Source organism: Cnephaeus nilssonii (genome assembly GCF_951640355.1).
Source record: "Cnephaeus nilssonii genome assembly, chromosome: 16".
In the NCBI taxonomy this organism is placed as follows: Eukaryota; Metazoa; Chordata; class Mammalia; order Chiroptera; family Vespertilionidae; genus Cnephaeus; species Cnephaeus nilssonii.
The window spans coordinates 57333786-57346426 of NC_137087.1; the positions used below are offsets into that span (position 1 = coordinate 57333786).

A 12641-nucleotide genomic window follows, 5' to 3' on the forward strand; every position below is an offset into this window, starting at 1 on the left:
TGCCTCCTGCACGTGCCCCGACCAGGGCCCAAGGCCGGGGAGGAGCCTGCGACCCGGCTGGACTTGAACCCGGGTCCCCAGGCCGACGCTCTCTCCACTGAGCCAATTCGCTCGGGCTAGTGTCGGCAGTTTTAAAAGGAAAAGATGCTGGTGCATCGAGAACACAGGCAGGAGCCACAGGACTTGTTGGCAGAACAACGCAAACAGTGACCTCGGTCCTTAAGTTACTAAGGAAAAGCCTGTCGGTGTGGATAGTTTGGAAATGACTTTCACGGTGGGGAGCAAAGCCTTCCTCCCACCCCGCACCCTGCCCAGCACAGACACCTTCCTCCTCCCACCCCGCGGCCTGCCCGGCTCAGGGACATTCCTCCTCCCACCCCGCGGCCTGCCCAGCACAGGGACATTCCTCCTCCCACCCCGCGGCCTGCCCGGCACAGGGACATTCCTCCTCCCACCCCGCGGCCTGCCTGGCTCAGGGACCTCAGGAGGCTGTTCCCCAGCTGGGAAAGCGGGGCATGTGGGCGAACGCTTAGGACCCCATTGTCCTTAAAAATCTCCTTCCGGACTCTGACAGTTTAGGGCAAAGAACGGTAAGTGTGTGCTGTGGGGTTTGTAATGTGTGTGAATGGCACCGTCTGACGGTGTGATCCATTGGGCCGAGGGGACGGGGTCAGCAGACTCTGCGTGGTCCGGTGCCCGCACCTGAGCAGTCACCGCGAACACGGGGGGGAAGGGAGGTGAGCTGCAAACAGCGCTCGGTTAGTCCAGCGAAGGCAGGAAGGAGGGGAGTGGAACCCGGGTTCACCCTTTCCTTCTGTGTCTCCCACAGACCGGACCACGAAAAAGGGCGCCAAAGGCAAAGAGTTCAAGAGGAGAGGCCCCGGGAAGAAGAGCCGGAAGGTAGGGGGCGAGGCCCGCTGGCCCTGGGCTGAGGGCCGGGTGCCGCGGGAGCCGGGCCCCACGACCCCGCCTGTCGTCACAGGGCAGCGCGCCCCGAGTCATCCCTCCTGACGCCATCTTAGTCGACGCGGACAGCTTCAGGTGTATCCTTTGCCGGCCCCCACCGCCCAGCACCAGCCTGTGGTCCTGGTTCTCCTTAACCGCAGCCCAGACGTCGTGGACCCCTTCGAGGAGGCCCAGGGCCCAGGTGAGCACTCACACAGCCCCTCTCCTCTCTGCATGCACACACACATGCACACGCACATGAACACGCCACACCCCGCCCTCGGCATCAGGCGTGGCCTGGGCCCCCATGGGGCAGCTCCGGGGGCTTGGGCCTTTCCCTCCTCTCAGGCCTCCTGCCCTCAGGCTCTCGGTGTTTAATTCTGAGATTAAATTTTTTATTTTTTTACTTAGAGGCCCAGTGCACAAAATTTGTGCACTGGTAGGGTCCCTAGCGACTGCTGGCTGCCGGCCAGGTCCTCCCTCCTTACCCTGGCCGGCCCCGCCCCCTGGTCGAACTCCCGGTCGAGGGGACGATTTGCATACTACGCTTTTGTTATATAGGATTGTGTGTGTGTGTGAAACTGGTTTTGCAAATCTCTCCTCGAGGGAGGGAGGAGACCAGCGTCTCCGCTAGCAGTGAGTGGGACACTGCCACGGCCGGTGCCCCTGAGGCGAGCCCGGGCCCCGCCCTGCAGCCCTGCGTGCTCCACGCGGTGACGAAGCTTCTGCGTTTTGCCTCCATTCCATTCTCGCTGCAGGAACGTGGTTGCCTGTCTCCGTAACCCGGGAAATTTTGGATAAATACAAAGACTCGTACACCGCGCGATGGGTGGGACATCTGGGAAAAAAGTTCTTTCCAAGGTTCGGTCTGGGTTCCCGGGACGGCGTCCTGTGGGGCTCCCTGCGCCAGGGGGTGCTCTTCCCGTGGGGCCGCTGTCCTCAGTCTCCACCTGGGCCCCTTCCCTCCCCGTCTCCCCCGTCTCCCCCTCAGGCCCCTCCTGTCTGAGCCCCCATTCTGTCCTGTGACCCCCTGACTTCCCTGCATCTCACTCTGGGTGCCTGGATCAGGGCGTCATTGTCCTTATCCCGTTTCACAGCTGAGGACCTGGCCCCCAGGGGTGCCCTGCTCAGGGTCCTACAGCCGGTCCAGCGGGGCAGGTCCTGTGGGTGCCCTCGGGGACTGAGCGTGCTTGGGGTCTGGGATGTGTCCCTCCAGCACTTCCCAGAGCCACACCCAGTGAGATTGGGGGCCCCCCCCCTTCTCCCGAGAGCGGCTGGCACCAGCTCCCAGGGACCCTGAGTCAGAGCCAGGAGAGGCCCCGCGGGAGGGCGAGTGCACGAGTGGGGGTGGAGGGAAGACTGGGCGGGATGTCTTTGCTTTAAACACTCATCCCCGGAGGGTGCCTGTCCCTGGCTGGCCGCCCGCCCACCGAGCCCCTGCCCCGCAGCCAGGCCGAGTGGGAGCAGCTGCTGGGCCGCTGCGAGGGCTTCTTCTTCTACGGGATGGAGAACTTCCTGTCGCACTTGTCGGTGGAGAGGTTGGCTGCCATGAACTTGGAAGGTGAGCGGGTGCTCTAAGGGCCCCCCCCCAGCCCGGCTCTCGTCCCGGACCGTGGGACCAGATGACCAGGCCCAGGACAGAGCAGGCCTCGGCAGCCCCTTGGTCCCCGTCACCTCTCAAGGGCCCCCGTTTAGACTTCCAGGCCTGGCAGACCACCAGGGCGGGTGGGGTCACCCTCCCCGTTTGGGCCTGCGGAGGACGGGGAGGCTGGGCATGTCTGCCACGCGTGGTCACCGCCCTGCCCACCAGCCCCTCTGTCCGAACGTCCGGCCCCCACCCCAGGACACCGCGCAGGGGCTGGCAGTTTTCAGGGACCCCTCCAGGAGGCCCCTCCCCTTCGAGGTGCGTGTCCCCATTGATGGCAGCCTGTGGACGCTTGTCCCAGTCTCCTTTCCAGCCCCCCTCGCACACCGTGGGGCCACGCAGGACAGGACCCCACTCCACCCCGAAAGCGTGTCACCTGGGAGGTGGAAACAGGGCCTTTATGGGGCGGGCCCAAGCCTCCCAGACGGGATGGCCAGGGAGCCCAGAACTGTGAAGGCCCCGGGCCCACTGCTCCCCCAGGCCTGTGTGTAAACAGCTGGAGGGTCTGCCTGCCCCCGGGGCTGCCCGAGGCCCAGCCCAGCCAGGCTACCCTGGGGGCGGGGTGGCCTCTGCATCTGTGGGGCCGCTGCCCGCCCACCCCGGGCGCATCTCGGACACTGGCCCTGTCTCAGAGGGCACGGGGCCAGGTGATCAACTCCTGTGCCTGCTGCTGCCCAGGCAAGCCAGATGCCTGGTCGGGGTGGCGTGCTGGGAGCCGAGACCCCCTCACAGGGCGGGGCATGCTGGGGCCCCGGGGCACAAGGAGGCCGAGAGGGGTGTGGGGCTCCTGAAGCAGATAACGTCCCGAGCGCCCGTGGGGCCGGGACCCCAGAAAAGGGCCTGCAGTTCAAACCCAGGCCTCGGCAGCTGGGCCTGTTTCTGTGGTCACTGCACCGAGACGCCAGCCTGCACGCCCCCCCCCCCCCCCCCCGCCTGCCCTGCAGACTGCCAGCTGATGGTCCTGCTGGACCTGAGCCGGTCCTACGAGAGCATGCGGCGGACGCTGGAGTCCTCGGAGCACAAGAGGTGCTAGTGGCCTGCTGGCAGCCCGGCTTGGGGAGGCTGCTGGGGGGCGTGGGGGGCGTATGAATGATGGACGCATCCCATGGGAAGTGTGGGGGGGAAGCGCCCCTGCAAGCTGTGGGCAGAGCCCTAAAGGGAGCCAGGCCTCCATGACGAGCTCCCACACCCTTCCCGCAAAGTCTCGGGGGCTCCGGCAGCTGACCACCAGCCACCGGAGCCTCGAGGCTGCTGGAGTTGGGCCGGGTGCCCCCAGCACGCGCACCCCAGCGACTTGGACTTCCTCTCGCAGGGGGTGCCCCGCAGAGGGATCTGAATGCCTTTTGGGGGGCATTTAAGTTTGGGGGTGGGAAGTTGGTGCTGTTTGGGGTGAGGACGGGGCGGGCTCGGTCCCACGGAGCGCGGTCCCCGCAGTGTCCCCCAGCTGGCCTTGGAGGAGCCCATCGGGACGGCCATCCTGCTGAGCCTGGTGGGCGTCAGGAGCATCCTGGCGAACCAGTGGCCAACAACCCTGCAGGACAACACGCTGAGGGCCAACGTCCTGTGGGAAAGTGCGTGGGGCCGGCCTGTCCCACCCCTGAGCCTCCACGGAAGCCCGCGGCGGGGGGAGGGGAGGGGAGGGTCCACATATCCGAGGTGGAATTTCCTCCCCAGATCTGCTGGCACTTGGCAAGACAACCGGGAGAGTGGCCCGTATCCTTCAGAGGATGGAAGCTGGGGAAATGGTCGGCCATGGTAACTAGAGACTGTCCGCCTCACGTCCCCGCCGTCCCGCACCCTGCCGTGTCAGAGTCCCCACCGCCACGCCCCCACGGCCTCCTGCAAACGGCCCACTCAGGGGAAGCTCCGGCCATTAGATCTGCTGATTTGTCTTTAAAACCGTTCAAGTCACACCAAGTCTGAAAGCCCGGGGGGGGGGGGTGTTCATAGCAGCGTCCAGGCCTGGGGGGGGGGGTGCTGTGTCGCAGGCAGAGCCAGGAGCACCCCTCCCCGCCCACCCAGGCGCATGGCCCTGGCCTGGGCCCCGGAATTCCTGCTCCCGGTGAGCCTCTTGTCCCCCCTCCCCTCTCCCCTCAGACGAGTCTCCACAGACCCCCAAGAACAGGCTGACGTTCCGACCACAGCCGCACAGCTCTGAGTGGCCCTCCGTCAGCCTCAACCTGGTCCTGTACGGGCTGCCCAACCAGGCCATCGTGTGACCCTCCCGTCCCACCCGCTGCGCCCCTGCACGCCCCGCCCGGGCCCTCCTGCTGGTCTGAGTCCCTCCCCTTCGGCCCCGGTGCCACCTGCCTCCTCCTCCACCATCCCGGGCCCTCCTGCTGGTCTGAGTCCCTCCCCTTCGGCCCCAGTGCCACCTGCCTCCTCCTCCACCATCCCGGGCCCTCCCAGGGTCTGAGTCCCTCCCCTTCGGCCCCAGTGCCACCTGCCTCCTCCTCCACCATCCCGGGCCCTCCCAGGGTCTGCCTGCACCTCTGCACCGGGACCCTCATGGAACGGGAGGCCCTAGGAGGGGCCCGGCAGGCAGGTGGGGTGAGGGCTGCACCAGGGGCCACCCCAGGCTGCCTGGACCCCTGAGCCCACCTTGCCCGGTCGAGGGGGCGCATCTATGCCCGGGGACCCGGAGGAGGGGTGGTCTCCACCCCACAAGCCGCCAGCAGCAGGGGTGCCCTCGGAGACCGTTTCTGGCCGATGTCCCTGGGGACGAGGCTCGTGGTCCTGGGGGGACATGCCCGGTTCTGAGACGAGGAACACCGTTGCGCCCTTTGTTTGCCATGTAAGAGCTTGAGTAAAGGACTGGACCCAGCTCCTGCGAGTGGTGTCTGTGGCCGAGACGCTGGGTGGCGGCGGGGCCTGGCCCAGCCTCGGGTCTGGGCGTCACGTCACCAGCACCTTCTCCCGCCTGGCCGTGTGAAATGAGCCCCCACGCGGGTGAGCTCCCACCCTGGCAGAGGAAGGGACAGGTGTTCACGTGATGCTAACACGACTTCTTCTGCTGGTCACGGGAGGCCTGTGTGGTCCTGGGCCCTGAGGGCTGCATGGCCCTGTCCTCGAAGCTAAGACCTCCCAGCCCAGGTCTCCTGCCACCACGGGATCAAGGTGGGCTGTGTCTTCAGCGGGACCCGAAACGTGGAGCCACGTGGAGCAGAGCCACCAGGTGTGCCATGAGCAGCTGCCGTGGACCGGCTCTGTGGCTCGGGCTCTGTCCACGTGTTTCCTCACACCAAGGGAGAGGGATTGGGAGAAACGATGGCATGAAGGAAGGCCAGGTCGGTGCCCACATGCCAGCCCCTTGCTGGCTCTCTGACCTTGGCACATGTGTGTCCCACGCTGGGTCAGCGGGATTGGATGGGGATGCCCTCTCTCTCCAAACCTCTTGGCTGATTGGCCGGCACTGGACTTGCCAGCCCTACTCCCTACGCCTCAGCCCCGTGGCAGGGTCTGGGGCTGAAGGGAGCCGTGCAGGGGGAGCAGCGGGGGTGGGCGGCGCACAAGGCAGGGAGATCCATAAAGCAGAAGGGGGGCACACACACACATACATGTATACACGTGTGCATGTACAGGCTCTCACAGGCATACACGTGCACACAGGTGCACACACAAGCCTGTGGACAGCACAGTGTGCGGGTGGGGTCCCATTCGCTACCGTCTGCACTATGTATGCCGCTTTCCGTGAATCTGTAATTAATTCCATATAAAGTGCTTTTAAAGCTCATCTTTGATAATATTGAAAGGTGGAGATTCCTCCTTTTTTGTTTGATTTTCCCCCCCTTTTCCAAATACATACACATAGTTGTTCCAGGTTTTTTTTAAAGCTAACTAATGACCAGGGAATAAATTTGGATCGGAGCAGCATTGGAAATATGAGCTTTCCTGTGGAGAGGTGTTGGCACGCACCCAGACAACAGGAATAAAAGCTTCTGAAGATATTTCATTGCACGCTCACTGCTCACCTCCCCTGTGTCTCCTCACGTGAGTGCGATTTCATGTATCAAAGGCGCTAAAATAACTTTCTGAATTATGTCCCAGCAACATAACAAATCACATTATCAATTAACTTCTACAATAGAAGTGGCTTTCTGTAATAGATCCAAGCGTGAAAAAATTACGTGGGTGAAATTTATGTAACCCTAAAAACTGTAAGGAGAAGAAAGATCACTTTGAATTTATTGGTCATAATGGGGACGGGATGTAATTCGCGTGGTGGACAGCCCCGTGAGGCAGGGTGACCAGGTCTGCATGCTCTGGACAGGCCCACAGAGGACACAGCGGGTGACAGGGCTGGGCAGCAGATGACCACGCCGCCAGCCCGCGGACCCTGCGAGCGGGGCGGGGCGGGAGCCGAGGGCAGGCGGCTCTGGTCCAGGCTGAGCTCCGGACGGGCTCCGTGACCTTGAGCCGGTTACTCGGGAGCTTCAGACTCCCTGACCCAGAACTGCCCATCGCTGGGGCCTGACCCCACCCGGCTCCTAGACCCACAGTCCCAGGTCCCCATCGGTCCAGCCCCTCTGTGTCCCGGTCCCTCCCTCCCAGGCCGGCAGGGAGTGTCTTGCTCACCATTCACCTTTTTAAAAGTTCTACTTGTTTTCTTAATTGTCTTGAAAATAGTGATTTCCATATTTTAAAAGTAAGGAGTGTTTTCATTGCAGGGAATTTGGAAAATGAAGTCCTCTCGGCAGACAGCAAAGGTCACCGTTGGATGGATATCTTTTCTCTGCCGCTTTCTGCCCCTCGAGCTCCTCTGCGGTCTGGACAAGCTCCCTGCAGTTTCACTTACACGCCGAAGGACTTTCCATTCCCAGGTTGTTTTTAAAAAAAGTCAGAATCCTCGTTTAAAGCATCTCTACCCTCAGCAGGCCACCTGCCCACCCCAGGGTCCTTGTGCCCGGAGGGGGGCCTGTTCCAATGGGGCTGCTCCTCGTGGGGAAGTGGGGGCTGGGGCCCCGGGCACACCAGGTGTGCCGTCACTGGGCCCAGGTAGTGTGGGCTCTGTGTCCACACTTCACGTCCCCCCCTCACTGTATCCCCTGGAATCGTGTCACCCAGACACGGACCGAGGTCCATGCTCCTGAGGTGGCCGCCTAGCGTCCTGCCCTTTGCCAGCCCCTGGCAGCCTCCACCCGTCCTGCCACCACATCCTCACTTCCTGGCATGGGCTCTCGGGCCCCTGGTCCCTGCCTGGGACTCCCAGCAACGTCCCTGCTCACCTGGGAGGCCACCCCGCCCCACCTTGTCCACCTGGGGCCTGGGCACCTGGGCCTCACTCCTCTCCCGACTTAATTCACAGGCACAGCCAAACAGGCTTCCGGATTGATCTGGATTAAGAAATTAGGTGGGTTAATAAACTAAAACGTCCACAGACCCTTGTATATAAATTTCTATTAAGTTCCCGCATCCAGTACTGGTCTCTAATAGTTTAATTTCTGTATTAAATAATTAAAACTCTATTGTCAATGGCTGTGAACAATTGTTTTCCTTAATGATCTTTCCAGAGGAGCCAGTAATTTTATATCTTGTAAAAATGATTAACTGGCATCATTATCCCATATTCCTGAAATATAACCCGGCGACTGCACGAAAGGCCATCTGTATTCAATTAATGCTCCTGCGTTAGACGCGGCATCCCTCCACGCCACGGCTGTCCTCTCGTTTTATGACGGCGATGATGAAGATAGAAACAACCAGTTTAATTATCCCATTTCCAACGGTGAAATCAATTTGCGACACGTCTCCACGCTTAGAAAAAGAAGACGAAGAAGGAGGCAGCGTGGGTCCTGGGAAGGGCAGGCCGGGCGGAGCGGCCAGCAAACCCCTCCCCAGTCCGGGCAGGCGGCGGAGCAGGGAGGGGCCAGCACCTTCTGAGCTCTAGTTCCCCGGGGGTTCCCTGCTCTGCCCCCCAGCATCACTCAGTCCCTCAGTCCCCTGCAGCAGGTCCCTGAGGCCGGCCCTGCTCACTGGACCCACAGGGACGTGGGCTGCTCCCCAGACCTGTCTGACTGTAAAAGTGGGGGTAAGTTCACGTGGCATGCGGCCCCCTGCCTCTGTCAGGGTGATTCCAGGGGCGCGCCCTGCCCTGCCGCTCCGTCACTCCGCGGACGCTGTCGGCCACACAATCTAATTGTTTGACGTTTTTATCACACTCACTGGGAGCGGAGGGAGGCGGCTAGATTGATATTCTGTGTGGTTGGCTGATGGCCGGCATGGCGCTGAGGGGCTGAATTACAGGGGACTCTTAAATTTCCTTATTACAGATTTTAATTCTTTATGACAAGAGGCGAGAGGGGGCGTGAAGACACTGAGATGGAGGCGGCCCCCCTCTGCCCTGTACCTGGGGATCAGGGTGCCCCCCCATGTCCTCCCCCTTTTTCTGGCACCTCCTGCCACCAGGCTCTGTTCTGGGGGCATCGGGGGACGGGGGTGCTCAGACAGTAGGACGGGACAAGGACCATCCTGCCTACAACCCGCCCCCCAGGAAACATCCTCTTTGAGATGAAGCTCTTGGGCTCAGAACTGCCCCCCAAAGATGGGGCTGCTGAGCCCCACGCCCCCATGAAGCCGGGTGCCATTCCCGTGGCATTTCCGAGGCTCGGGAGCTGGGATCTGGTCATGAGCCCAGTGGCCACTTGCGTCTCCTGCCTGTGGGTTTCTTATTCGCACTTTGTCCCTTTCTTCCCTTTTTGCTATTAATTCTAGTTCTTTGTGTAATAGGAACCCTCACTTTTCTCTGTCATAGGCGTTGAAACCTTCCTCCCCGTTTCTCGTTTACTGCCAGATCTTCTTATTCATGACGGGCTTCGTCACCCTGAAAATATTTCACGCACTTTTCTGGCCTCAATGTGACTGTTTCACGTCTCGTGATGGATACGGATGGCAGGCCTTCGGGCGTTGCCCCACCCGGGCACTCAGGGGCCCCCTGCCCTGCCTGCTCGGAGCCCGTGCTCACCCTCGGGGTTAACCACACCTTCCACTGTGGACTTCCCTCCTCTGCAATAACGCCGGAGACCCGAGACCCTGCAGAAGCCCTTCTTGCACGGCGTCAGGCGGAACTGGGGCGTGTGGGCGGGGCAGGTGCCCCCGAGGACCTGGCGGCCTGGGCGCCCCGGGGCGGGGCAGCTGTGACTGGACGGGCCAGACTCTGCAGAGAGGCTCCCGGGAGAGCTTGGGGACAGTGGGCGCTGGGGCCGGGCAGTGGGCATGAAGCAGGCAGAGGGAGGGTCTGGGAGAAGGCCTCAGAGCCAGGCTCTGGGGTGCTGAGTGGACAGCCCTGGGCCACAGCGGCAGGGGGTCGGGGCCCCATTTCCCAGGGACACGCTCTGAGTTCCTGGAGCGAGAGACCTGCTGCCCCCACAAGCAGGCCGCGCGAGGTGGCGGCCGGGGCGGTGACCAGGTGTGAGGCGTTGTCTCTGAGCACCTGTATCCTTGGCCCCGAAATGGCCAAGCCCGTGGGCGGGGGGGAGCGGCCTGTGTGAGGACCCTCTGCGGTGGGGCAGGTCTGGACTCCCCGTAGGGAGAAGCTGCTGGGCCCCGAGGCTGTGCAGCCACCCCCAGCTCCTCTCGGACCTCCTCTCCTCTGCGGGGATGCGGTGTCCAGGCCCTGTGGCGGGAGGGACAGCGATTCCACTCCGAGAGGCGTGGCTGCAGCCCTGGACCGGCCTCAGGACCGAGTGCCACCCGACAAGGAGCAGCGGGACCGGCGGGGTCTCTGGTCCCGGCACCTGCCCCTCCCCCCGTCCAGGAGCAGGCTCACGCGTGGTTTGCTGATGAGCCACTGGCTTGGGGTTGGAGGCCGTGGTCTGGATGAGGTCTCTTTCTGCAGGACCCCCGGCCCCTGGGTGTGAGCCCAGCACCCTCCTGCCATCCCAGGCGCCTGCCTTCCTCGCCACCACCATCCAGGCCTAGGTACTGTCTACAGTTCGGGGTTCTGGGTGAGGGGGCCCAGGTGAGGCGGAAGAGGGCGAGACCGGCCCCACCCCCACCCCCTGAGAGGAGCTGGTGGCACATCAGCAGGAGCTGGTCCGCCGCCTCCCCAGCAGCCCAAGCTCCTTCCTCCTCCTCCCTCCTCCTTCCTCCTCCTCCCTCCTCCTTCCTCCTCCTTCCTCCTCCTCCCTCCTCTTCCCTCCTCCTCCCTCCTCCTTCAGGAGCCCCCTTCCGGGCTCCCGGCTGTACCCCCGGAGCCCCCAGCCGGCGGCCCTGCGAGCTCAGGATGCACCTGAGTGCCCAGACCCAGCGGGGCTGTGGGGGTGGAAAGGGTCTGCAGAGGACAATCCCAGCGGCCACCCAGGCAGGATGGGGCCTGGCCTGTTCCCACCTCCTCCGGGAGGAAACCGGGCCTGGCACCAACTCCTCTTCTCATGCCCTCGGGATGGGCCTCCCCTGGGGGGACCTGAACCCGGGTGCAAGCACAGGAGCCTGTTGCTCCAGGGCGTGTGTGCGGGAGAGCTCAGGCCCTCAGACGTCCTGATCCAGGACGGTCCGGCCTCCAGCGTGCCTGCCGTGACCGAAGCTGCCGCCTGCCCCACGCCCTGTGGCCTTGGGCTTCTGTGTGCCTTACTCTGGGGCCTAAGTGTTTTCTGGGACCCTCCTGGGGAAGGCAGCGCCCTCTCTAGGGCACGTGGGCGCAGCGTGGAGGACAACCTGGAGGCGCCAAGTGAGGTGGGGGCCTGCGACCCCAGGGGGCACCTGGCTTCCTCCTGGGCCCGAGAGGACCAGGCAATTGGCCTCATGGGTGGGTTCAAGCCGCCCCAGCTCTCCCCCAGCCTTTGGTCTTCTGGACGCGGGCCCTCCCCGTCGCCTCTCACAGCGCCGAGTAAATAACTACGGGCACAGTTGTCAGATCGTAGTCAATTTTCCGCACAGTCGGCTCCTCCCCCTGCCCCCCCTGCCAACCCCGCAGGGAAGCTCCCTCCGAACTCTGCGACAGGCATGTCATAGAGACCTGAGACAGGTGTCAGAGAGGTTCAAGCCAGAGAGCTCAGGCCAGGCGTCCTGGGGCAGCCCCCACACGCCAGGGACAGCTAAGGCGGCTGGATGCCCAGACGTCGTCAGGAAGGGGCACCCAGGGGCAGGGGGGCCACCCACCCCGGGAGGCGCTGGCCATGGCAAAGCCCAGCCCTCTGAGGGGGAAGCCTCCACAGGGGACAGCGGCCGGCCTGGATGGCAGCCAGGAGCCCTTCCTTCCGGAAGCACCCACGTGGGCAGGGCTGCTCCTGTGCGTCCGCAGAAGCGGCGCGGCGCCCCGACACAAATCTTTCACTGGGCGCTCAATTAGCGCGTTTGGCAGGTGGTCAGATGCCCCCCGGAGAGCAGCCCCGGGAGAGAGCTCATTACCCACGATCCCACACCTGGTGCCCGCAAGGCCCCCGGGGAATTAGCTCTGCGCTGTGATTTACGGCCCCTCCCTTTGTCCTTTCCTGAAGGAGACAAGGTTCTCTGGGCGCAGAGAGCGATTCCGATTCGGAGGCGCTGGGTTATGGCTGCCCTGAGGGCCTGGGCCTCTGCAGTCACCACAGCTGGCTGCCTCCTCCTGGGAGCCCCTCCTGATTTAGGTAACTGCTGTGTGCCCCTGGTCAGGCTCCTGTGTGTACCAGGGCAAGGAGGGGGGGCGGGGGGTGTGTGATTTCAGCAGGGACCTCTTCAGGTGGGGGGTACTGGCCCTGCTTGCTGGGTGTGTAGGTCCCGCCCAACGTGCGCCCAGCGTGGGTGTGGCTGCAGGCAACAGGTGGCCACAGGCTTCCTCTCGAAAGGAAAGGCTCCCCAAGGCGGGAGGGCAGGCGGGCCTGGGGTAGGGAGGGGGCTCAGTCTTTAGTTCAGCCAGACCCACGTAGGACGTTTCCTCCTGGAGCGCCAAGCTGCCTCTGTTGGGAAGTCGTTCACTCAAGCATTCATTCATTCATTCATTCATTCAATCATTCCAGCTCTTCACAGCCTGGGCCCCTGGCACGTGGGTGCCTGTCCTGACCAGGGGCCCTGCGGGCTGCTGGGAAAGGAAGGAGGCACCTATGGGCCATTCGCATGGAGACCTCGAGGTTGAGGT

At 63.2% G+C, this 12641-nt stretch overlaps 1 protein-coding gene across 1 annotated transcript in view; it reads left to right on the plus strand.

Annotated features, from left to right (window-relative positions):
- The window catches only part of CFAP46 (cilia and flagella associated protein 46), a 56293-nt gene extending 51433 nt beyond the window's left edge, over positions 1 to 4860 (plus strand). Inside the window, exons 51-59 of the mRNA XM_079793278.1 lie at positions 830 to 900; positions 983 to 1043; positions 1112 to 1147; positions 1704 to 1806; positions 2394 to 2506; positions 3535 to 3616; positions 4025 to 4161; positions 4265 to 4345; positions 4688 to 4860. Coding sequence (XP_079649404.1) covers positions 830 to 900; positions 983 to 1043; positions 1112 to 1147; positions 1704 to 1806; positions 2394 to 2506; positions 3535 to 3616; positions 4025 to 4161; positions 4265 to 4345; positions 4688 to 4809 — 806 coding nt within the window. The 3' untranslated portion in view covers positions 4810 to 4860. The remainder of the gene's footprint in view (positions 1 to 829; positions 901 to 982; positions 1044 to 1111; positions 1148 to 1703; positions 1807 to 2393; positions 2507 to 3534; positions 3617 to 4024; positions 4162 to 4264; positions 4346 to 4687) is intronic.
- Positions 4861 to 12641: the final 7781 nt, after the last annotated feature.